Source organism: Homarus americanus, unplaced genomic scaffold, assembly GCF_018991925.1.
Source record: "Homarus americanus isolate GMGI-L3 unplaced genomic scaffold, GMGI_Hamer_2.0 scaffold32929, whole genome shotgun sequence".
NCBI classification, from domain to species: Eukaryota; Metazoa; Arthropoda; class Malacostraca; order Decapoda; family Nephropidae; genus Homarus; species Homarus americanus.
The window spans coordinates 21212120-21236332 of NW_024737097.1; the positions used below are offsets into that span (position 1 = coordinate 21212120).

At 42.1% G+C, this 24213-nt stretch overlaps 1 protein-coding gene across 4 annotated transcripts in view; it reads left to right on the forward strand.

Moving 5' to 3' along the window:
• Nucleotides 1-24213, forward strand: part of LOC121873319 (myeloid leukemia factor 2-like) — a 147797-nt gene that overhangs the window by 72284 nt on the left and 51300 nt on the right. For all 4 annotated transcript variants that reach the window (XM_042376831.1, XM_042376832.1, XM_042376828.1 and 1 more), the window contains exon 2: nt 7652-7991. In XM_042376831.1, the coding sequence (XP_042232765.1) occupies nt 7652-7991 (340 nt within the window). The remainder of the gene's footprint in view (nt 1-7651; nt 7992-24213) is intronic.

Sequence of the window (24213 nt, forward strand, 5' to 3'; positions counted from 1 at the left end):
TCATCATCATCATGGTGAGTCACCATCACCACTAGCACCACCATCATCGTGAGTCACCATCACCGCTAGCACCACCATCATCGTGAGTCACCATCACCGCTAGCACCACCATCATCGTGAGTCACCATCACCGCTAGCACCACCATCATCGTGAGTCACCATCACCACTGCACCACCATCATCGTGAGTCACCATCACCGCTACACCACCATCATCGTGAGTCACCATCACTAGCACCACCATCATCGTGAGTCACCATCACCGCTAGCACCACCATCATCGTGAGTCACCATCACCACTAGCACCACCATCATCGTGAGTCACCATCACCGCTAGCACCACCATCATCGTGAGTCACCATCACCGCTAGCACCACCATCATCGTGAGTCACCATCACCGCTAGCACCACCATCATCGTGAGTCACCATCACCGCTAGCACCACCATCATCGTGAGTCACCATCACCGCTAGCACCACCATCATCGTGAGTCACCATCACCGCTAGCACCACCATCATCGTGAGTCACCATCACCGCCAGCACCACCATCATCGTGAGTCACCATCACCGCCAGCACCACCATCATCGTGAGTCACCATCACCGCCAGCACCACCATCATCGTGAGTCACCATCACCGCTAGCACCACCATCATCGTGAGTCACCATCACCGCTAGCACCACCATCATCGTGAGTCACCATCACCGCCAGCACCACCATCATCGTGAGTCACCATCACCGCCAGCACCACCATCATCGTGAGTCACCATCACCGCCAGCACCACCATCATCGTGAGTCACCATCACCACTGCACCATCATCATCGTGAGTCACCATCACCGCTAGCACCACCATCATCGTGAGTCACCATCACCGCCAGTGATCACCATCACATCATCGTGAGTCACCATCACTGCTAGCACCACCATCATCGTGAGTCACCATCACCTAGCACCACCAGTCGAGTCACCATCACCAGCAACAAGCACCAGCCAGAGCCTTGATTGCCTCGGTTATCAGGGCGTGTGTGTGTGTGATGGATGGATGAAGGGGGGGAGGTTGGTGGGGGAGGGAGAGGTTTGGGGGAGGTTGGAGGGGGATGTTGGTGGGGAGAGGATGTTGGAGGAGGGGGATGTTGGGGGGGTTGGGGAGAGGATTGTTAGAAATGGTGAAGTAGGAAGGAGATTACGGTGTTCTGTGTGTGTGTGTGTGTGTGTGTGTGTGTGTGTGTGTGGATGGATGGATGGATGGATGGAGGGGAGGGGATGTTGGTGGGGGAGGGGAGAGGTTTGGGGGAGGTTGGAGGGGGAGGAGGGATGTTGGTGGGGGAGAGGATGTTGGAGGGAGGGGGATGTTGGGGGTTGTGGGAGAGGATTGTTAGAAATGGTGAAGTAGGAAGGAGATTACGGTGTTCTGTGTGTGTGTGTGTGTGTGTGTGTGTGTGTGTGTTGGTGTGTGTGTGTAGGTGTGTTGGTGTGTGTTGTAAGTGTGTTGGTGGTGGTGTGTGTTGTGGTGTGTTGGTGGTGGTGTGTGTTGTGTGTGTTGTGGTGGTGTGTGTTGTGGTGTGTTGGTGGTGGTGTGTGTTGTAGGTGTGTTGGTGGTGGTGTGTGTTGTAGGTGTGTTGGTGGTGGTGTGTTGTAGGTGTGTTGGTGGTGGTGTGTGGTGTGTTGGTGGTGGTGTGTTGTAGGTGTGTTGGTGGTGTTTGTGTGTGTGGTAGGTGTGTTGGTGTTTGTGTGTTGTAGGTGTGTTGGTGGTGGTGTGTGTTGTAGGTGTGTTGGTGGTGGTGTGTGTTGTAGGTGTGTTGGTGGTGGTGTGTGTTGTAGGTGTGTTGGTGGTGGTGTGTGTTGTAAGTGTGTTGGTGGTGTTTGTGTGAATGTTGGTAGTTTTTCTGGTGTTTAGTTGTGTGTTAGTTGTTATTATCGTTTTATTGTTCGGTATAGTCTCTCTCCTGACTCCAGTACACTTATATATCCCTTGTCACCCATGCTCACTCTGTCCGTCTCATGGGAATCGGAGTGACTGTTCCTCACTGGCTCCAGTACCTTCAGTAACCTTAATAACCTCCTTCAGCTCAGATGTAGGACAAATAATGGTCATGTGGGCTGTAGGGAGTGTGTTACACTGCCATAAATCTTTGTCTTAAAAGTACATTAGTTTGGTACTGAATATGTAGACCATCCATTGTTTTGGAGGAGCACACCCCTAGTTAACATTCCCTGCCGTTTCTTTCGGATGGCATTGTTCAGTTTTCGTGTTAGGCCGCAGCATCATAGCCCTGGTGATTGTTTTATGCCGCAGGTAAGAAATCAGCAGAGTCTTTTGCTATCGTTTTGATTTATACAAAATCGAGGTCATGATCTTTCTGACAGACTTGACTTGAGGATCTTGTAATGGCCCCTGTTTCATCAACAGAAGTATTATACAAATGGGTTAATTGCATTTGATTTATATACTGATTCACCCCCTGTAACTTTCCACTGGTTATGAGTTGTCATGCTCTTATCACGTGATTGGTAGCCTCCTTGGGATGCTGTCACTGACTGCATGGGTCAGCTCGGATAAGCCGGCACCCACGGGCAGTTCCACTCATAATCTCACATCGAAAGGACGTGATTAAACGGTCTATTTACATAGCCGCCGTCCTTTCTCTTCACACTCATAAATAGTGGAAGTTATGGTTGATATACACTCAGGAATTGTATGAACGATAGTTCTTCAATAAAGGAAGAAACAGAACATTGGGTTTCGCTACTCTAACCTAATATAATATAAATGTACCAGCTTGGTTAACTTCGACAGAACCTATAATTAACCAGCTATAACAATCTACTGGAGTTGAAGAATTCTGGTTCCTGTATTGCTGGGATACAACTCTTGACTCCAGGTGTCAGGAACCCAGCTTGCAGGAACCTTAGACATCCCCAAATGCTCATGGATGATGATCGAAACACTTCCACGTGGAATGCCAACCTCAGTGCTTGTTTAATCACTTAGACATGCTGTCCTCCATATTGAAGTTCTCAACTCGGGTGTCAGATAAGTGCCTTGTCGGTGTCATTTAAAGGCTGTGATGATCGGGGGTCATCCTCAAGCTTTTGTGTCCACATTGCACTCCTTGGCCCACCTTGTTAAAGTGGCGTCTGTGTCATGCACTACCACCATGCCTTGATAAATTTACCTTTAAGAATCTTCTTTTCTTAGTAATTTTATGGCACTCCGTTGCTCTGACACAAATTATTTTATCCCATTACTCATATTAACTATAACAAATACCTAAGCGCTCAAATTTGTGTAATAAAAAAATTGGAACCACTGAATTTCAAAACCTTTAGATCATTCGTTTGAAACTTCTGTTGGTGGTGATGTGTAACTTGTATAGTATGTGCAGGGCACGACACTTAACAGGTGCCCAAGCTCCCGGGGCACTCATACTCGAATGTTGCCATCTAACAACCTAACGAAATATGTAGATAAGTATTAGATATCTAAATCGGGTACCCAGAATCATTTTGTCTTAGAATCCGAGGTACCAGAATCTAGTAGCTTACTACATGTGTTGATAAATCGTCTTTCCATGCGTCGCAAGGATTCTACTATATACTCCGTGTGCGTGTGTGCATGTGCGTTCCCAGATACATTTATTCATTTATATTTGGCGGTGGTGTTGTGTGTAAAGGATTTTAGTAGGTGTAAAAATGTTGACAGTGGGTATGCGTGGTTGTGTTATCCGGTGACTGTCTCTCTGCCTGACAGCGAAGCTTGTCAAGTGTCCGCCGTCACCTCCTGTTGGGTTCTCCTCGATATTCCCTCACCACTGCTTACACCCTTGTCAAACTGACTCTCTCGGATGTCTTTTCAGTAAGTTATTTAATCACATCATACACGCAGATGTTTAGACTAATTCTCTATCCCGTTTCAAGTTATTACCTTGTTCGTACACCTTCAGTTCCCTCAGGACCTTTCAGTTTCTTGTGTCGTTGAAGACTCACTCGCCCCCCTGAGGCCTCTTGTCATTAAGAGTTGAGCCCCTGTGATAATGGTGACACAGGTTCGTTATGTATATTAATGTTTTAAGCTATGTGTCAAAGTTGGGTTATCCTTAGTTGGTGTGTTGTTGTGTGTCAACTGTGTAGCGACACTTAGGTCTGTGTAGTCATAGAATTGTAGTTATAGTTGGATTATAACCTTAGCAGGATTGTAGCCCCAGTAGGCTTGTAGTCCTAGCAGGATTCTGTCTTTAAAAGCACTAGCAGCATTATAGCTGTGTAAGCAAAGTTTTAATCTTCATTCTGGGCCCTCAGGCATAATTCTAACTCTTCAAGTAGTATTCTAGCCATCCATCCTAGCTCGGAGCCGTAAAAGTACGATTCCGACCCTCCAAGTAGACAGTGAGCGACGCTAAGCGGATTCTAGCCCCTGCCAGAGGGATTTGTGGAGGGTTGGCCGGAAAGTCAATATTATGTACCATTGTGGGCCCCCTGAGTGGCCACTGTCTACAAGGGACTAACTAACTCATAATGTTCACCTTTATTGTACAGTGGGGAAGTTTTTGCATTTTTTCATTATATTATTTATGGCGTGTCTGTGTCTCTTTTTCTTTTAAATTCACTTAATTTTATATATTCATATTTATATTATATAATTTTTTTTTTTTTTTTTTTTTGAGGTGATTTTCATATCGCGAAGGTATATAGTTAATGATTGGTTTCTAGATCACGGGACACACTGTCGCAGTCATTGTAAAATTCAGAGAAAACAAGTTCTCTCAACAACTTTGAGTGCGTTGTTTCAGAGGCCTTGGTCAACATTCTTCCAAAAAAATATTTACATTTTAATATATATTTTAGTTATTGCATCTTGCAGATTTAAGACCACAAAAGTAGGATACTCAGTTCTAAGTTTTTTGCATTAAACAGATATATCTGGTATCAGAAAACTGGCTCACCTGTCGGAAGAGTCGCAGGTTTGGTCCTGGGGAAGGCAGTAGAGTGCAGTACTGGCCACGCCTCCTTGTGTACAGAAGGATTATTATATAGTGTGTTGTGCTGTATTCACACTGTCCCTCACGGACAGTCATGCCCGTGGGCTTCACTTTCACTTTCAGGAGATAATAGGTGTTTATGAAAATAATCATTATTCAAGTAACTATCCTCACACAAGCTCCCCTATACAGTAGATGGCAGCCTGCTCATGATCATGGTTATTTCTCACTTCGAATTTTACTTATTCCTGAAACTTCATCTGTAAACCTCCTCGAGAGTGAAGTCATCCATCCTCTCGTGGGACAAAGCATCTCTAGCTCTGGGTGGACTGGTCTCTGTCCTTGGCTCTCATGATGACTGCGTCAGAGAACATTATTCCTGTATAGAGACCATTATTCTCTGCCTTTGTTATCGAAGGTCATCGGCAGAGACTGTGACTGGAGGATTAGGCTGCTTACCCACAGTCATACTCCTGCAGGTAACCCTCGCTGACAGCACGAGTTGTGATGACCAGGCTTGTTCAATGTCCCGTTGCCGAACATGCCTCGTGTAACTTTAAGTTGCACAGACTTCTGAGCAAGTTTCCCCACGTTTCTTACACCCCGTTCCTCTCCACAGATATGTTCTTTTTCCTTCCTGTACTTCACACAGTACTGTCTACAGACGATGCAAACCCAGAACGTGTTCAAACTAAGCTGTTGATATCTGCTTACTTTGTTCTTCAGACTCCCCGGGATGTGAACCCCATTTGCCCCTATTATCCCACTGGGCCCCTTACGTCACCGCATAGACTCGTCAAGGTACTGGAGCTTTGATTTTCCCACTGCTTTTTCTGACCTGTGACAAAGGCCTTATCACAAACTATATATACCAGAAGCTGTGGTCGCAGAAGCTCCCTTAAGCTCCAGGGATCCTTATAAGGTACTGTATAAGACCCACTGAAGGAATTAGCATTTGATCGGAGAATTTTTCATCTCGAACACATTAACCCACATCCGTAAAATTCAAACGCTTTTCGTGGTGACTTGATCTAAATAATCTATGTCCACACGGCTACACGTGTGGGCACGAAAAGAACCACGCGGAATTAGGAAAATCAAAGCACCTCTTCCGCACCACCATGAAAATTTTTTTTTACTTGAACACGAAGTTGAAGAAAAGCTAAGAGACCAATGAGCTGGGGGAAGAGGAGTAAATTATTCACCCCAAGAACCTAATTTTTATAGAACAAACATAAAAAGTAATAGCTCACGATGACCCAACAACTTAGCTGAAAATGTCAACACGCCATCTAGCAAAATGACGATTTGTCCAGAACTTACCTTAAGTCTGGTTGGAGGAAAAGTCATGAGAAAATATATAATATTTGCCAATATAGCACGAGAGGACAAGCTTAATGTAGGTGAGTTACAACAACAGAAGAATATAAACATGGAGGAGAGTCTTAACACTTAAACATCACTCCAATTATGTTTTCTTCAAGTAAATCATTTATAAACTAGTGTACGTAAATGTTTATCTTGGAGTCTGAAAGAACATTCAGTACGTAAATAAATATAGAAAACTTGACACTTGAGGAAAACATTTTATTGACCTTATCGCTTATTAAGGCTACTGCAATGTGGGGTGGGATACACAACTAGGGATCTGTGTGTGTGAGGAGACTGGACTATGAAGATATACTGTATATTCAGGCTGGGGTTTTACTGTTCTTAATCACAATAATATTCGCAAAAGGAACATAATTGCAAAACACTCTCTCACACACACACACACCGGAGACACCTAGAAAAAGTACAGAGGGCGTGCAAGATTATTTTCTCCCCTTTCTACTCCACGTATCAAGAAGTGCTCAACACACTGACCCTCTCGGCTCTCTGATCATCACCATGACCTAATCTGAAAGTTTGGGGAGAAGCTTCTGCACCATCCTCGACACCGGCTCTTGCTCCCACCTGAGATCCCTCGTCCGCGAATTGTTGTTCGACACAACAACCGCATCCAGCCCATACGAGCACGTACTGATCGCTTTAAGAACAGCCCAGTCCCAACCATTGTAAAAATTATGAGCAACTCGTAGTTAGCAGTGTGTTCACTCCCTGCCGATCTTATTTTTTATATTGTTTCTTTGCTAAAATTCCGTGTTGTATGACCTTTTTCCCACCTTTTTATTATATATCATATTTGTACCACTTATGTTACTTGTACATCATTTGTCAGTCAAGTGACCAACTCCCAATTTTGTAACATTCATCATCTCTGTTGACTGTATATTCTCATCCCTTTGGCTGCCATGTTATTTCAGTAAACTGTTTATTATTATTATTTAAACAAACACACACACACACACTACTATACACGCCTTGGATGTAACAAGCAACTTGAAAAGAAAATGAAGCTATATATTAAGTAACTTTGTCAAGAAAATAGCAAACTGTAAAGAGATTATCGAGATTTATGTTAGAGATTACCAAGTAATTTATACTGAGATTACCAATGACTTATAAACAGATTAGCAAAGTTTCTATACAAGTATTTTAAAGACTTTATCAATAATGTTTAAAAAGATTAGTAGATTATTTTATAGATTATCTGATAGTTTTAAAGAGATTTTGATGTTAATAAATATTTGTTGTAAGGTTGTGTTATTTATATTTATTTTGTTGTCAGAGGACACCGGAGCATCATGAGACAGATGGACCAGATGATGGCCTCCATGATCCGCGACCCCTTCGAAGAGGACCCCTTCTTTGGCGGCGGTGGCGGCGGCGGTGGTGGTGGCGGCGTTTTCCCTGCCTTGACGGCGGTGCCTGCCTTGACGGCGGTGCCTGCCTTGACGGCGGTACCTGCCTTGACGGCGGTACCTGCCTTGACAGCAGGCCCAGCTTTGACGGCGGGCCCCACCCCAACCACCAATGCCGTTGTGGCAGCCAGGTCACAACGCCCCAGGCCCCGAGACCCTTTCTCCGCCCTCGGTCTTCCCACCATGGCTAACATGATGTCTTCCATTGTGAGTACTAAATCTTTACCTATATCTCCCTTCTGGGTATAATTAACTCTTGTACAGTACAGCATACTGTATACTATTGAATCTCCTTCACTAAGTTCTCTCCCACGTGTTTATCGTCACTTGTTACTCACTGTTTATTAGTTAGTTTTTCAAATATTTCAGTAATTTCCTCTCCCTCAGTGTTTATGTTGAGTACTAGTTTTAGCTGTGTACAGCTGTAACGTTTCTTCATTTATGAATGTTTATTCTTTGTTCATTCTCGGACGTGTGATGTGCTATGTCAGTAAGGTGGGGGGCTGGCGACAGTTGTTGGTTTGAGTATTTATTCCACCATTGTTTGGTATTGCGAGTGTATGAAAAAAATTAAACATTCCCAATAGCTAACAACCTCTTCCTGCACTTTGTATGTTTGTGTTAATCATTGTGTCACGCTCATGTTGGCAACCATGCGTGTAGTAGTGTCACCCGTTGATTTTTAACCTGGAAACACGACACCGCCCATGTCTCTACCTCAATGACAGGTTATAGCTGGCACTTGTCAACCAAGAAACTATTTTAATCTTTCAAAAGAAAATGACAACAGTATTTTTTTTTTAAAGTTGAAGGACCTGTAATATGTGTGTGTGTGTGTGTTGGTGTGTACCAGACAACTATGAAAACCCGAGTGTAGTTCACACGGATGATTTATGACATAATCAACCAAATGTTTGGCCTGAATGAACATTATTCCGGCTGAGTATTGGCTATCGCCCATTACAGTGTGAGGTCTCCGACATTCATCACAGTCAATGATCATGAGTGCGCACAAAGAGGCCACTCTCTTTACCTTGTCCTAGATACTCATCTCTGTTTCTTATGTTACAGTACATAGTCTTGGCTAATAGGATCTAATATTCAGAGTTGTTACGCCAACGTTAGTGGGTGGGGGTCGGCTGTCAGAGTAATAATAAACTGGATAAAAAGGTCCAAATTAAATAGTAAAATGTGTCTAATAATAACTTAATAATAATTAAATCTTATCATTTAGATTTTTAGACCAACTTTGTTCTAATAAATATTTTTCTACGTTTTACTACGTCATTATGGTAAGCACTGGTGTGGGTTCAGTGCTCGCCTGCTGTCCCAAATGTCTCTGTGTGATCCCAGAACACTGCCAGGTCCACCCAGTTGTAAATGGTTACCTAAATTACATATAGGGAAGTGAAGATGATAGAATGCAATGTCGGTCACATTGCCTCCTTAGTATACAGTGTGCTGTAACCAATCTGTCCCTAATGGACAGTCATGCCTGTGGGACCCTTTTCCATAATCAGCACGTTATCAGTATGGACCCATTACTAAGTAAGTTGATGAGAAAGCGGAAAAGGATAGATAAATACTTAACATAGATGTACAGTAGAGTAGAATGTACAGTTGCGGAAATGTGTTCCTACTCCTGTGGTAACCCGTGTCGCCAAACGGCCAACCTTAGTATGACCTACAGTAAACCTATCTACCAATCACGGCCGTCGTTACAAGACTATTATCAATTCATTCATAATAAATAGTGATACTGTTACTGCGACGTTGCTGTTTGGAGACACGGGTTACCACGGACGGTGTAGGAACATATTTCCGTAACTGTACACGTCACGTCACGTCACGTCACATAAACATCAAAACGATACAGTATATGTAGCTTTAGTTTAACTCATTTTTAACTAATGAAACCAATCATTACATATTGTTTTTCTGGACAACCACAGTAGCATCCTCGTGATGAACCTTAAATTCCTGTTGTGTTATTAGTATTTATGATAAGAATTGATTTTCTGAGAAAAACTTAGCTTTTTTTGTTATGTCGACCTAAATTATAAACAGAACTTTATATTTATTGTTCTAACAGAGATATACAGTACAGTATACTGTACTGTAAGTGTAAAGGTAAGTGTTACTAGGCTGTGGATAGTTATATAATCTTGTCCTACAGCTGTCGTCTGCTGTAAGCATAAACCATAATCTTTCCTGTTTACTAATTAACTTGTAGCCAACATAAAACGTTCGTCCTACTACAGTACTACTGTATATCCGGTAATACCTTTTTTTATGATTGAATTATGGTTTAGTAACTTGGAAGGTTGGAATTACATATATATAGAGGGACGAAGAATGAGGAGTAGACTACCAAATGTAATTATTTTGGAAGGAAGCATATTGGGCTGCCCGCCTCCGATACAGTGTACCACGAAACTCCATTAGCTCTCAGAAATATATTTTTTGGTGTGATTTAATTTAGTAGACGTGCATTCCGTACAGGGGAATTCTCCTGCAATATATATATATATATATATATATATATATTGACCTGCTTGCATACATACATACTTGTAAGCATTTTCTTCCAGAATACAGGTTGGCCCAAAACAGGAGTAACCACGCACACATTTCCCTTTTATTCCTTGTCATTCTTACAGCTATAGCTATGACCCCTGCTGTTGTACTCCACTTTCACACTAGGGCCTCTAAACTGGTTTACTCATGTCACCTCACACAGCCAGCATCACCCATCAGCAGTATTTTCTTCCTAAAAAATCACTCGACGCGAAGCTTTGCCCTCCTTCACATACATGTTCACTGCCGCTTCCTTGGTGCCCGTCCCCCTCACTTTATATTTACCCTTCACCCCATCCTCCTGTCTCCTTCTTGTCCCCCCTCGTCTCCTCCTCCTTGCCCCCCCCCGTCCTCTCCTCCTCCGTGCCGTCTGCCTCAGAATTATACACAACTTTTATCAAGTGTTGCTTTCCATTTACTCAAAACGTTCACAACCGCCTAAAACAATCCCTGATCTTTCTGCCTGACTCTCCTTTCACATCCGCATCTTTATTTCTCATTCACTGCGCCTTATTTATCCTATTTATTGTACAGTAGATCCTTTCTCTCGCCTCTTCCTCCAGCGTCCTTGTTTCACTCCTATTATAATATTAGTTCACCTCCCCTGTTCACATCCATCTTTGTTCCCTTCAACACGATTCTTTCCTTCTGTACATTTCTCAGTCTCTCTGTTAGTTTCTTTCCTTGCGCTACACGTTGGTTCATTTCATCACATCCACTACTACAATTCTGGAACACCCCGCTTATTGCCATCCAAACAAACATATATCTTTCTCTACCTCCCAATTTTACTTATTTTTACCATTATATGAGTCGTATTAATAATAGCCTTCGAAAATACGCCGTTAAGTTACGGTTATCGCTGGTTCCGGATACCTTACTACAACCCCCCCCGTCCACCCCTCTCCGACATCCTCACACTTAGATATTATTATATAAATGGCTGGCAAATGGCGTCCAGATTGCTTCGTGAATTAATTGTGACTGACTTCCAGAGGAACTGAGAAATTCATCCTAGACACCCATGGTGAGGCCCGCCGCTGATCCTGGATTGGGAAATGTTACCTGATTGTAATTTTTTTCATCGATTAATGTACTATAATGAAGTGACACACACACACACACACACACACACACACACACACACACACACACACACACACATTGAACCCATGAAGTAACCGTAAACAACAGTATAGCTCATTTATGGATGAGTTTATTATTAGTATGTTTAACAATCTTGGTGTCTCAATGATTCCCACACAAGTTATTATAAAAAACAACACTGAAGTCCCCAACCTACCAGCAACATCAATAGCTGTTTTACCTTCCACCACAGTGATTAAACTGAAACCTTTTTGATCATTGGGCAGCTATTTCAGATTTTTGTATTTCATATTTATAGACAGCTGGAATGCTACGGTTAACATTATAAGTTGGCCATAGAAGATAAATCTGACAGAACACTTGAGTAGAGTATAGATTCTTAGCTGGTAAGACTGTCAGTATACAACGTAGCTCAGACGCCCGCCGCCATGACAACTTTCGCGGCCTTAATTATTTGTTTACTCGGGGTGTGGGGGAGGCGGGGCTGGTGAGGCTAACATGAGAGGGGAGGTATTATTTAGTGTGGTGGCCGTGAAGGAGGAGGCCTGTGTCACCGCTGTCATCACCTGTAGCCACGATGACTTTCTGGGTGTGTGGAATGGATGAATGTTGGGAGGGAAGTGGAGTTAGGGATGTTTTGAGGGTTTGGCAATTGATGGATTGTGGGAAGGTTGGGGGGGGAGTGAGATGGGGTGAAGGATGGAGGGAGAGTTAGGTAGGGACTAGAGAGAAAGATGTAAATAGAGTAATAATGTAGGAGGGTGAAGAAACATGGGAGTAGACTAGGCAGGGTCGAGGGTAGGCTAGGCTAGGTAGGTCGAGGAAGGCTAGGCAGGGTGTCGGTCGAGGGTAGGCTAGGCTAGGTAGGTCGAGGAAGGCTAGGCAGGGTGTTGGTCGAGGGGAGACTATTACTGGAGGGTGTATTAAGAGGTCAGATTAGATAGTGGGAGGAAGGAAGGGTAAGTGTGGCTATCACAGTAGAATAATAAATTAGTCTAAGACAGACATATTAGTGAAGCAGCGGTCCCTTACCACCTCCACATGATCAAGCGCTGTAGTTGTCCGTTCCTGAAGACTATGCTGTCTTGTGAAACTGGGCGGGACAGTACCCAAGACTTGTACTGTTGAACTCGGTAACTCCACTAATGGAATCTTCGTATTTGGCCAAAACTGCCCCCAGTGCGTCTTATGACCGGGGAGAATGAACTTCTTGTTATACGTGAGACAAAAACCTGTCAAGGGTACAACTGTTAATGTAAACTTGAGTCGTAGAGTTACTGTCAGAGTTAACTCGTTACCTGTACTGCTGTTGTAAATGTGAACTGAAAAATTAATGTTTGATAAATTATTTATAAATTGTTTTGAAAACTAGAACTTTTCGGTGTAAGTTTGTTTGTCTGTTTGGGTGTTTTTTTTAACCCTTTGTTATCTGGATGGTAATTATTGTATACATACAGAAGTTTGGAAGAAATTTGAAATAGTTACATGTGACCGCTAGCTGTAGTGTGTTAACTTGAGGTGTTTGTGTCTAAGGTCAGGGTTCCTCGCTACAGGGGAGATCGAGGGAAAAATGAATTTAAGTTTTGTTGGTACTGGTTGGTTATAAATTTGAAAAGTTTGGTTGAAAATGGGTTTTTTCGGGTGTCATGCATGTCTTTTCTCTTATAGTCAGGTGTATGTTGAACGTGGTTTCTGTCATAGAAAAAATATATGCACCCCATTTCTGTGTACGCTGGCCTAGCTGCTGGTGTGATAGAGGATTATATAAACTGCTGAAACATGGTGATAATTCTTTGTTGGCGCCAATTTTTAAACTTTAAAAAAATATAAAATATCCTTGAAATAACAAATAGATTATTGAAATTTAGTGTTGCCTTAAGTGTGGAAGCTGTGAAGGTCAGATGAATTCTCAAACTGTCAGTTGTTATATTTTCTTTTGGTAGCATATTGTCAACACCTCATAACATACAGTACATTGATTTAATTGACTTCGTTCATAAAAAATTCTAAGACCTTGAGAATGTCGGTACCGAATATTAGAATATATTTATCTTATTAGTTTCTTACTGTTATGTGTAAAAGTCGTCAGACATATCAGTACTTTATTTTTATATAGAAGAAGATGGTAAAACGAAGACCAGAAGAATAACAAGAGTGTGAAGGATGTGTTGACGTCACCTTCACGAGGAGCTCCTCCCTTACCTATCACTGTCCATCAAGTTAGTGTTCCACTTATTGCCTCTTGCTTCCTTACAATTCTTTAAATAGAACCTTGACATTCTTAAACGACAGACACGCACGTTTAGACGCGCTCGCTCACTCACTTATTAACTACATCACGCAGAGAATTAAACAAAAATAATAAGTAATAGAAAATATGTGAAGAAGTATGTAGTAAAATATGAACTGCAGGAGAGAGGATGAGAAGGAAGAGTGAACGCGTATATGTAAGGAGGTGTAACACCCACCCAGCCCCCATACCACCCACGTCACCCCCAATCATACCACACAGCCTTATCCCACACCATTTAAATTAATACCACCCAGGCCCACACCACTCCTACTCATAACACTACCCCCACACCATCACCCACACCCACATCACCCACACCCACACGTAGCTGGGACGTTCCGATGGCTGTGCGGGAGCATTATTTGTCAGCTGAAGTGTGTGGGTGGGCGAGAGGTAATTGATAATATGCGGGGATGGAATGCGTTAAACGATGGGTGGAAGAGTGTTGGGTAAAGGACTAGGGTGGATGGGAATGGTGGGAGGAGGATGGGAAAATGAATGATTGAATGGAGTGGAGTGGAGTGGAGTGGAGTGGGTGAGGCTAAAGAAATGAGTGAGGAGTGTGGCTAGGTATTACTGTTGAGAGGTGGTGAGCGGGCCCAATGGGGAGGCTGGTGTGTGTGAGGATGGGAGAGGTCACACACACACACACACACTGCCACTGATCGCCTAATTTTTGGCACCTTTTTTTTTTATCACTTGAGACTCCTTTGAAGACGCTTCTGTTTGGTTGTTGTCTCTTTAGTTATCTTGCCGTTTATTTGTTGGTATTTTGATATTGCTTGTTTGTTAACTAAGAGAGAGCCGTGTAAAGTTGCATCCTGTCTGCTGACGTTAGTGGAAGTACTATCGTGGAGGACGAATAGATGTTTGGTCAGAAACAATAAACTTCCTGTTGCACCATTTCTCCCGTCGACGTGTTACTTTAGTGTCTGTCATCTACACCGAGGTCTATAATCTTCTGTAGCTATGATCTACGCCACCACTCACACCCAAGCCGCATCCTTCATGTTTTTTTCTGTTTTACTTTACTTTCCCTCTCTGCTGACCTTATCTTGCACTTTTCTATCTGCTTCACCATTATTTTGGGTTGCTTGGGACTGAAATATCAGGTGTGTGGCATATCATACAGATTAAAAGCTTGTCTCAGCAGCGCTTCCGCTTGACAACACGGGACTTCCTAAACCTTATCGCAGTGGGAAGTGTACTCAACCCGGTGGCGAAAAATCCGTGGATTGCTCATCAGTTTGACAAATGTATCAAATGATTCATTGTCTCTTGAAGAAGATCTGACCTCAGGCTCTCCTTGCCAACCTCTCAGCTTTTGATACTTTAATATCGTGATTCTCTTCATTTTTCTTCAACTACCATATCCGTGCAGCTGTGGACGTTTCTCTGAGAGTAAATACTTTCTCATCAGTGCTGCAGTTCCTCAAGGCTCCGCTCCAGATCTTGACCCAACGCTTTTTTGCTCCATTAATGACCTCTTCTTCATTACCTCGCACAACATTCCTCTACTGATGACACTGACCTAGAGTAGCCACAACTCGGGGTATGTGTGCACGGGTATATAAAAACAAAACAAACATACGGTGAATTGGCGATGACCATTTATGTGGTGATGAACAAAGGTGCCGGTCAACATACCTCTCTCATCCCCAAACTGCTGGTGTCGTCATCATCATCATCATCATCATCATCATCATCATCATCATCACTACAACAGCCTTCGAATCGCTATCATCATGTCAGTGGTGTAAGTATCATCACGTTGTAGTTTACTGCTGGTCCTCCTCCTCCTCCTCCTCACCAGTCATCATCACCAATATTATCACGGTTATGAGTCCTCTGTATACTCTCAGATCACGATTACCAGTTATCATCATCCACCATCTTCACTTCCGCCGCCACCTTCTCCACCATCATCACTGTCTCCTCCACTACCACCACTTCCTCCTCCTCCACCACTACCTCCCTTTCCTATTGCCCCTCCATATCTTCCCCTTCCCGGTGAGTCATCATCCCCCCCCTCCCCCGCTTCTTGTGACGTAACAGGCGAGGATCATTGACATCTTGGCAGCGGACGGCGGTAGGTGCACTGCCTCTTGTCCCTCAAGGTGGAAATTGGGGAAGGGCGGTGGGGGAGGGGGGATGAGAAGGAAGATATGGAGAGATGAAACAGAGGGGGGTGGGGGGAGCGTGCGCGTGTTTATGAATAGACAAAGGGTAATACAACGAGAGCCATAAAAACGTAGAAGACAAGAACGAGATGAGAAGACTAACAAAGACACGACGTAGAATAGAGGAGAAACCGGGAATGGATAAAGATGGGGAACAAGGATAGACGGTTAACATGAAAGACACAATTCTTAAAAAAAAAAAAATCTCGGCGTTCTCATTATCTTCTGGTTCAGCTGCGTCATATATTAGTTACTTTAGTAATTATTATTATTATTATGGCAGATATGTAAAGTAGGATATGCTATTTGTTATCCCGGCGGTGAGGGATAATTTGGCTTGGATGAAGATAGAACAGCCGCGGGTAGGGATTAACGTGGTTATTATCTCCATTATGTGAGGGTTGGCGCGTGAACCTCTGGGAATTATGTCACAGGGAATTGTAATTATGGCCAAGATGGTTACCGACTGGGTCATTATAACTTCTCTCTGAGGTATAATGTATTAAAACTTATTCCCTCTGAAGAAGCCTTTAAAAATGGTACTTTGGCAGCCTTTAAAAGTAGCTATCAAGTTAGCCTTTTATTAATTAATGTCGAGGCTTTAAAAGGTGTTCTTAAGACGGCCTTTTAAAAACCTGTTTCTAAAGTGTTGATTGAAAACCTTCCCTAAAGTAATCATTGAGAAGCTTTCCACGCACCTCTCACACACGTCACACATCACTCTCACACACGTCACACACCTCTCACACACCTCTCACGCACCTCTCACATACGTCACACATCACAAACCTCTCACACACACGTCACACACCTCTCACACACGTCACACATCACGCACCTCTCACACACGTCACGCACCTCTCACATACGTCACACATCACAAACCTCTCACACACGTCACACATCGCACAATATCACCATCTAAACCTCTCACACGTTACGCACCTCCTCACGCGTCACGCACCTACACACGTTACGCACCTCACACCACGCCACGCACCTCTCACACGTCACGCACCTCTCACACGTCACGCACCTCTCACACGTCACGCCCTCACACACGTCACGCACCTCTCACACACGTCACGCACCTCTCACACACGTCACGCACCTTCACACACTCACGCACCTCACACACGTCACGCACCTCTCACACGCCTATCAAGTACAGGGGTGTAACATAATGAGCCCCTTTGTGTATATATTGGTCATACAATTATTGTGATCATTATTATTTGTTAAAATAAGTATTTATAAATGTGATCTTGTTTATGTTATTAGATAGTTATGATAGGATTTGTTTACTGTTATGATAGGATTTGTTTTCTGTTGGGATTTGAGTTTACTAGGATTTGTTTACTGTTTATGATAGGATTTGTTTACTGTTTATGATAGGATTTGTTTACTGTTGGCTAGGATTTGTTTACTGTTTATGATAGGATTTGTTTACTGTTTATGATAGGATTTGTTTACTGTTTATGATAGGATTTGTTTACTGTTGGCTAGGATTTGTTTACTGTTTATGATAGGATTTGTTTACTGTTTATGATAGGATTTGTTTACTGTTTATGATAGGATTTGTTTACTGTTGGCTAGGATTTGTTTACTGTTTATGATAGGATTTGTTTACTGTTGGCTAGGATTTGTTTAACGTTTATGATAGGATTTGTTTACTGTTGGCTAGGATTTGTTTACTGTTTATGATAGGATTTGTTTACTGTTGGCTAGGATTTGTTTAACGTTTATGATAGGATTTGTTTACTGTTTATGATAGAATTTGTTTATTATTTGTGACTGGATTTGTTTACTGTATGATATGAGTTGTTTACTGTTTATGACAACAACAAAAAGATCACTGTGACTTGTTTTTGTGTGTGAAGGTACCGGTCACTACAAGTTACTGTTACCAGACGCCAGGTGCATTCATTATTACCTGATGACCACAAGTTACCTTCGTCGAGAGTTATATGTGACAGACCCACGTCGGTGAAATCTAGACAACGTTGAGTTTTATGCCCAATATATTCTACATTAGTTCAACATGCTACCGTTGTACACTATGAAGAATGAGATCATAGTATGTAATTCCCCCTTTGTAAGACCACACTGGTGAAACAAAACGCCCCCTAAGTGACGTTTAGTGTCTCCCATATACAGTAACTCTCGTGTTTAATTTAAGCTGATTCAGAATTGTGAGTTTAGAATTTTGAGATTTGTAAGAGGAATTTCGTTATAATTTTCTTCCTAAACTGTACACTACGTTGACGAAAAAACTGAAAGGGTTGAAAATGGAAGAGAAGGGGGGGGTGGATACACAGCCTTTACAATTAAAACCAGTCCCCGCTCTCTCTGTCTGTCTTATATTGGTAGGTGGAACTCAAGGCCAGACACAAACCTTGGCTTAAGAATATGCCACCATGTTTAAAGGTAGTCAGGCAGGGAACACGTGTAAGTATGTAAACAGAGCAAGGTGAGAGGCAAGTGTGAGCACCGAGTGAAACAACACGTAGCTCACACTGTAGACCACTTTTGATTTTCCCTCACTTGCTTTCCTTACCTAGACATTTTGATATGTTTTCTGTTGTCTTTAACATAATGGTTCCATGTCTCCATTTGGCCGAACATTTATTTTAATTTTTATCTCGCTTTTCATCCAATTCCCTTGTTTCATCATATAAGCGGATACAGGGACCATGATTATTGGACGTTTTTTTTTTAAGATAAGACTCCTTTATCTGCAGCCATACGACGTGTCTGAGGTCGGCAACCCACCGTGTAATTGTGCCCCTGGGTGTTGGGTGTAGGGAGGGAGCTGGGGGAAGGGCCGTAGAAGGTGAACCAGGTGTGTGTAGGGTTGGCTGTCAGGGTGAACCGGAATCGTGGTGACAAACTTGGAATTGGAGACTGTGTGTGGGGGGAGGAGGGGTGGGAGTGGAGGGTGATTGTATGTGTATGGTGGTAGTGTGTGGTAAGGAATAATGTGTATGAGACGGGTAAGTTTGTGTGTACATATGCGAGGAAGAATGTGAGTGTAATGGTGAAGGGTAGTACAGTATATAATTATGGTGTGTGTGTGTGTGTGTGTGTGTGTGTGTGTGTGTGCGCGTGTGCGTGAGTGTGTGTGTGTGTGTGTGTTTCCAATTGCGGTTTGTGTGAGAATATGTGTCTGGTTGGAGGTTGTGTATGTATATTTGATTATGGGTTGTGTGTAAGTGTCAGATTGTAGGTTGTGTGTACCTGTCGAGTTGTGGATTGTGTGGGTTTTTGTACAGGTCTGGATATGGGTTGTGTATATATTTGTTTCGTTGACTCGGGCATGGTTGTGGGATGAAAGGACATGGGATTTGTCCGTCTAAGAAGCAACACTGAAATCATAAATAGCTGTAAACACACAAATCTTCATAAAGCTAGTTATGGGAAATAAAAAAAAGCTAACGTTTTATTAAAGTGTTATAGACTCGGAGCATTGTCAGTACATCCCCCGTCTCTAAGTGTGCGTCCGTGAAAGTTGTTGTTAGGTTGTGAGAGTCTGGTGATAAGGTGCGGTGCTTTGTTACAACTTGGCAACGTTACCTGCACCTCCTCCCCCTCCAATATTTTGGTGCAAAAGGGTAGGAGAATATTTGGGTGGCGGGAGAACGTGCCATATTTTGTTTGATGGCAGAATGTTGCCCGGTGTTTGTGTGATCATAGCGCGCCGAGGACCACCACCGCTGTTTGGTTGAAGGCGTCGTGGTAGTATTTGGTTGGTGGGGACATTGCAACATATTTAGGTTGATGGTAGAAGGTAACGTGCGTGAAATACTTTGTTTTTTTTTTTGTAGAATTCTTGGTTGATGGTAAACTACTAAAGAATATTTTAGTGCTAGAAGCAGTAGACTTATATTTCTCTGACCAAGAACCTGTTCGTAATAATAGTCAACGGGGAAGTACAGTATTTCATGTTGAGGAGGATATATATATGACTTAATAATATTAGATAAAGATAGTTCAGTATATGTCAAGACGCAGCAGTAATTAAGAAGTTATGTAAATTAATTACAATTTTTTTTGACATTTTACTGGGTTATATATATATATATATATATATATATATATATATATATATATATATATATATATATATATATATATATACACCAGTTTCCTGGTATAATTAATTTTGTTTATTGTTCCAGTAAGATGTCATTATGAAATTACGTCACAGGATTTCCCTGTATATAAAACAAGCTTCAGAAAAAAAAACACCAGTTATCAATTTTATTAAAAAATATATATATATTATTTTAATGTGACTTCATGCTTTTTATCGAAAATGTAATGTTAAATGATGTTAATTATTTATTTTACTTTATGGAAAGATTCTTGGGTAGCTACACGTACTGGGAGTGTGGGACCAAACCTGAGCACCAACTCTCGTTTTCTTCTACACTGCATAAGAGAAAACGATGAATGCGTTTATGGGTATACTGGGTAAATATGTTGTAGTACAAGAGAATAAACAAAGGTATTGCAGTATAGGGAACGAGGAACTTGTGAATGGTATTTGTCAATTCATAGAATAATATAACTGAATGTCCAAGGTTTTATCAAGAGGTGAACCCATTAATTGTACTTGACTACTGTACTCTTACTATATTTACCTTACTGCAGCTCTTGTATTGAACTTACTGAATATTTGGTGGAGTAAACTATCGTAAAAATGGGAGGTGTGGAGTGGTGTGCCTTTGTAAGAGGTGGTGACGGTGTGGTAATTGTACATAATAGTATGATCACTACAAGGCCACAATATTGCTGCGACACATCAGGGACATCCAGTGCTGTCTTCCTCGTTGGCTGAGAAAACTAACACATTGAGATAGATGAAACTTCAGTTGTCATAGACGATACTTATAAAAATATATATATATTCAGTAATTCTGTCTTATAGAATTAGTTAAAAATGTTAAACTACATGTAATGAATACTCTAAACTTACATCAGTAGATAAATGCCGTTAAATTTAAAACTACTGTATATAAATGCAAAAACTTGTAAAAAATTAATCGTTTGTAATAGACATAAAGTAGTGCCAAGAATTTGCATCTACAACAGATGTAATAATTATAACTTAATATAATAAACACACATAAGTATAAGGTAATGCAACTTCGTCTTCACTGTACCAAGCAGCAGTGTATAAAGTACAGTACTGTATACTTTTCTGAGTACCTTGACTTTTGACCCCATAACATCTTTAAAATGGCCAGAAAAGAAAGCTTATTAAAATAAAGATGTGTCTGAGAGTATTGGACAGAGGTATAGTACAAGCCTACCAATTTTCTTGTTTCGGGGTTGAAGTATTGATGATGTTATGTTTGCAAAATGAAATGGGAACACAAGAACAGTCTACCTCCTTTGGGGGACGTGTAATAAACGACTCTTAAGAAGTAACACCAAACTATTCCAGGAACAATCACACTGTATTATTGAATCCTCTTGCTGGTCCACTGGTACACCGGACCCATACCGCGGTAATATTAAATTTTGGCTTTTTTGTTCATTTGAAATTACTGATTATGTTTTTCTCGTTGATGATAATAATGATAATAATATTATTATAATAATAAAAATGCAAAACTATACTTTTTCGCCAGTGCTCAGTGCCCAAGTTTTGTTTCGAATACATTGTTAGTATACTTAGTGTGCTGAACGTACTGTATACTAACTCTTTGATACGGAAGGAGGCAGCTTTGCCGGCACCTTTCTTTAAGAAATCAATAGCATAAAATTGTGCACATTCTTTATGTGGATTTAAAAATACAAAGAATAGGAATCAAACCATATATTATGAAGGCCTTATAATTTACGTGATTGTAGTCCGCGATATGTTGTTGATCAGAGTTGGCAGCAGCAGCAGAATGACCTTCACATACTATACGTAACCCAGAGATTTTACACTTCAAACTTTCTGGTCGGTACTGCAGTCATCAGTGTATAACTACCACAATTACAGTCTGGGTTAGTATACCCAAACAAACTTGTCGTATTCAGCAGGTAAGCTTAATCAAATAATTGTACGGTAGTTTTGTGTTTGTATAAAATCTTAAATAATTAAGGTTTACCCACACTCCAAAAAGTACCTTTACGATTCTGTGAGACAATATGACAGTAATGACACAACGGAAGGAGGATTTTGACAACCCTACCAAGACAATAGGAGTTGTAGTGTTCATTTTGAAATTCATCGGACCCCTCCCTAAAGATACTTTTTGGAGTGTGTGTATTGTACCTCCAGCAGACAGGTAGGCAAACTGGCTAGGCTGGCCATTGTGTGTCAAGCAGGGAACTGGCCACTTGTGGTGCTGGCAGTCAAGGGCATATGGAGAAATATACTCGTACGTCCCGCCACCCACTTACATAAACAGGTATGGCGGAGAAGCTCTCTTCCCTCTCTAAAGTAATGACCAGACCATGGGGAGACAGTGCAATGGAGGCGTGTAGGTGGGAGATATACAGGTGTGTAGGTGGGAGATATACAGGTGTGTAGGTGGGAGATATACAGGTGTGTAGGTGGGCGATATACAGGCGTGTAGGTGGGAGATATACAGGTGTGTAGGTGGGAGATATACAGGTGTGTAGGTGGGCGATATACAGGTGTGTAGGTGGGAGATATACAGGCGTGTAGGTGGGAGATATACAGGCGTGTAGGTGGGAGATATGGAGGCGTGTAGGTGGGAGATATGGAGGCGTGTACTGTAGGTAAGAGACATGAAGGCGTGGTGTTCTGTTGTAACTGACGCGGTGCTCTGTTGTAACTGACTCGGTGTTCTGTTGTAACTGACTCGGTGTTCTGTTGTAACGACGCGGTGTTCTGTGTAACTGACGCGGTTCTGTAACTGACGCGGTGCTCTGTTGCAACTGACGCGGTGTTCTTTTTAACTGACGCGGCTCTGGTAGCAACTGACGCGGTGCTCTGTTGTAACTGACGCGGTGCTCTGTTGTAACTGACGCGGTGCTCTGTTGTAACTGACGCGGTGTTCTGTTGTAACTGACGCGGTGCTCTGTTGTAACTGACGCGGTGCTCTGTTACTGACGCGGTGTTCTGTTGTAACTGACGCGGTGCTCTGTTGTAACTGACGCGAGCTCTGTTGTAACGACGCGGTGCTCTGTGTAACTGACGCGGTGTTCTGTTGTAACTGACGCGGTGCTCAATGACGCGGTGCTCTGTTGTAACTGACGCGGTGCTCTGTTGTAACGACGCGGTGCTCTGTTGTAACTGACGCGGTGCTCTGTTGTAACCGACGCGGTGCTCTTTGTAACTGACGCGGTGCTCTGTGCAACGCGCGGTGCTCTGTTGTAACTGACGCGGTGCTCTGTTGTAACTGACTCTGTGCTCTGTTGTAACTGACGGTGCTCTGTGCTGACTCTGTGCTCTGTTGTAACGACTGCTCTTTGTAACTGACTCGGTGTTCTGTTGACTGCGCGGTGCTCTGTTGTAACTGACGCGGTGTTCTGTTGTAACTGACGGGGTGCTCTGTTGTAACTGACGCGATTCTGTTGTCGTTCTCTATAAAACCAATCCAGTGTCAAATTCTCTCTTCCATCTGTGTCCTTCTTTCGTTTCTATCTTCTATACTTTCTCTCCTTCTATATATTTACCATTCTCCATTGTACTCTTAAACTAGACTACAAAGTATATTTAGTATAATTGAATCTGAAGTCAAGGTTCATTAGGCTCTCCCACTTATATATCTCTTGAGTTCATTGTAAATTTAGTACACAGTGGTATCTCTCCTGCCAAACTTGTCCAGACCTTTTGTTGATTTGATGCCACACGTCAACAAACAGTATGTCAAGAGGAGACGTGATGCATCATATTAATGTGTAAGTTTCGCTGTTGAGTCTCATGGAGCCGACTTTTGCAGTAGAATCAGTAATAATAGTGGAGTAAAATCTGTAATAATAGGGATAAAATCGGTAATAATAGTGGAGTTAAATCTGTAATAATAATGGAGTAAAATCGGTAATAATAGTGGAGTAAAATCTGTACAAATGGTTGAGTAAAATCGGTAATAATAGTGGAGTAAATCGGTAATAATAGTTGAGTAAAATCTGTACAAATGGTCGAGTAAAATCGATAATAATAGTGGAGTAAAATCGGTAATAATAGTTTAGTAAAATCTGTACAAATTGTTGAATAAAATCTGTACAAATTGTTGAGTAAAATCGGTAATAATAGTTATGAATGTGTAACGATGTTGGTTGTGAGGCACCGGAGTTGATGTTGAAT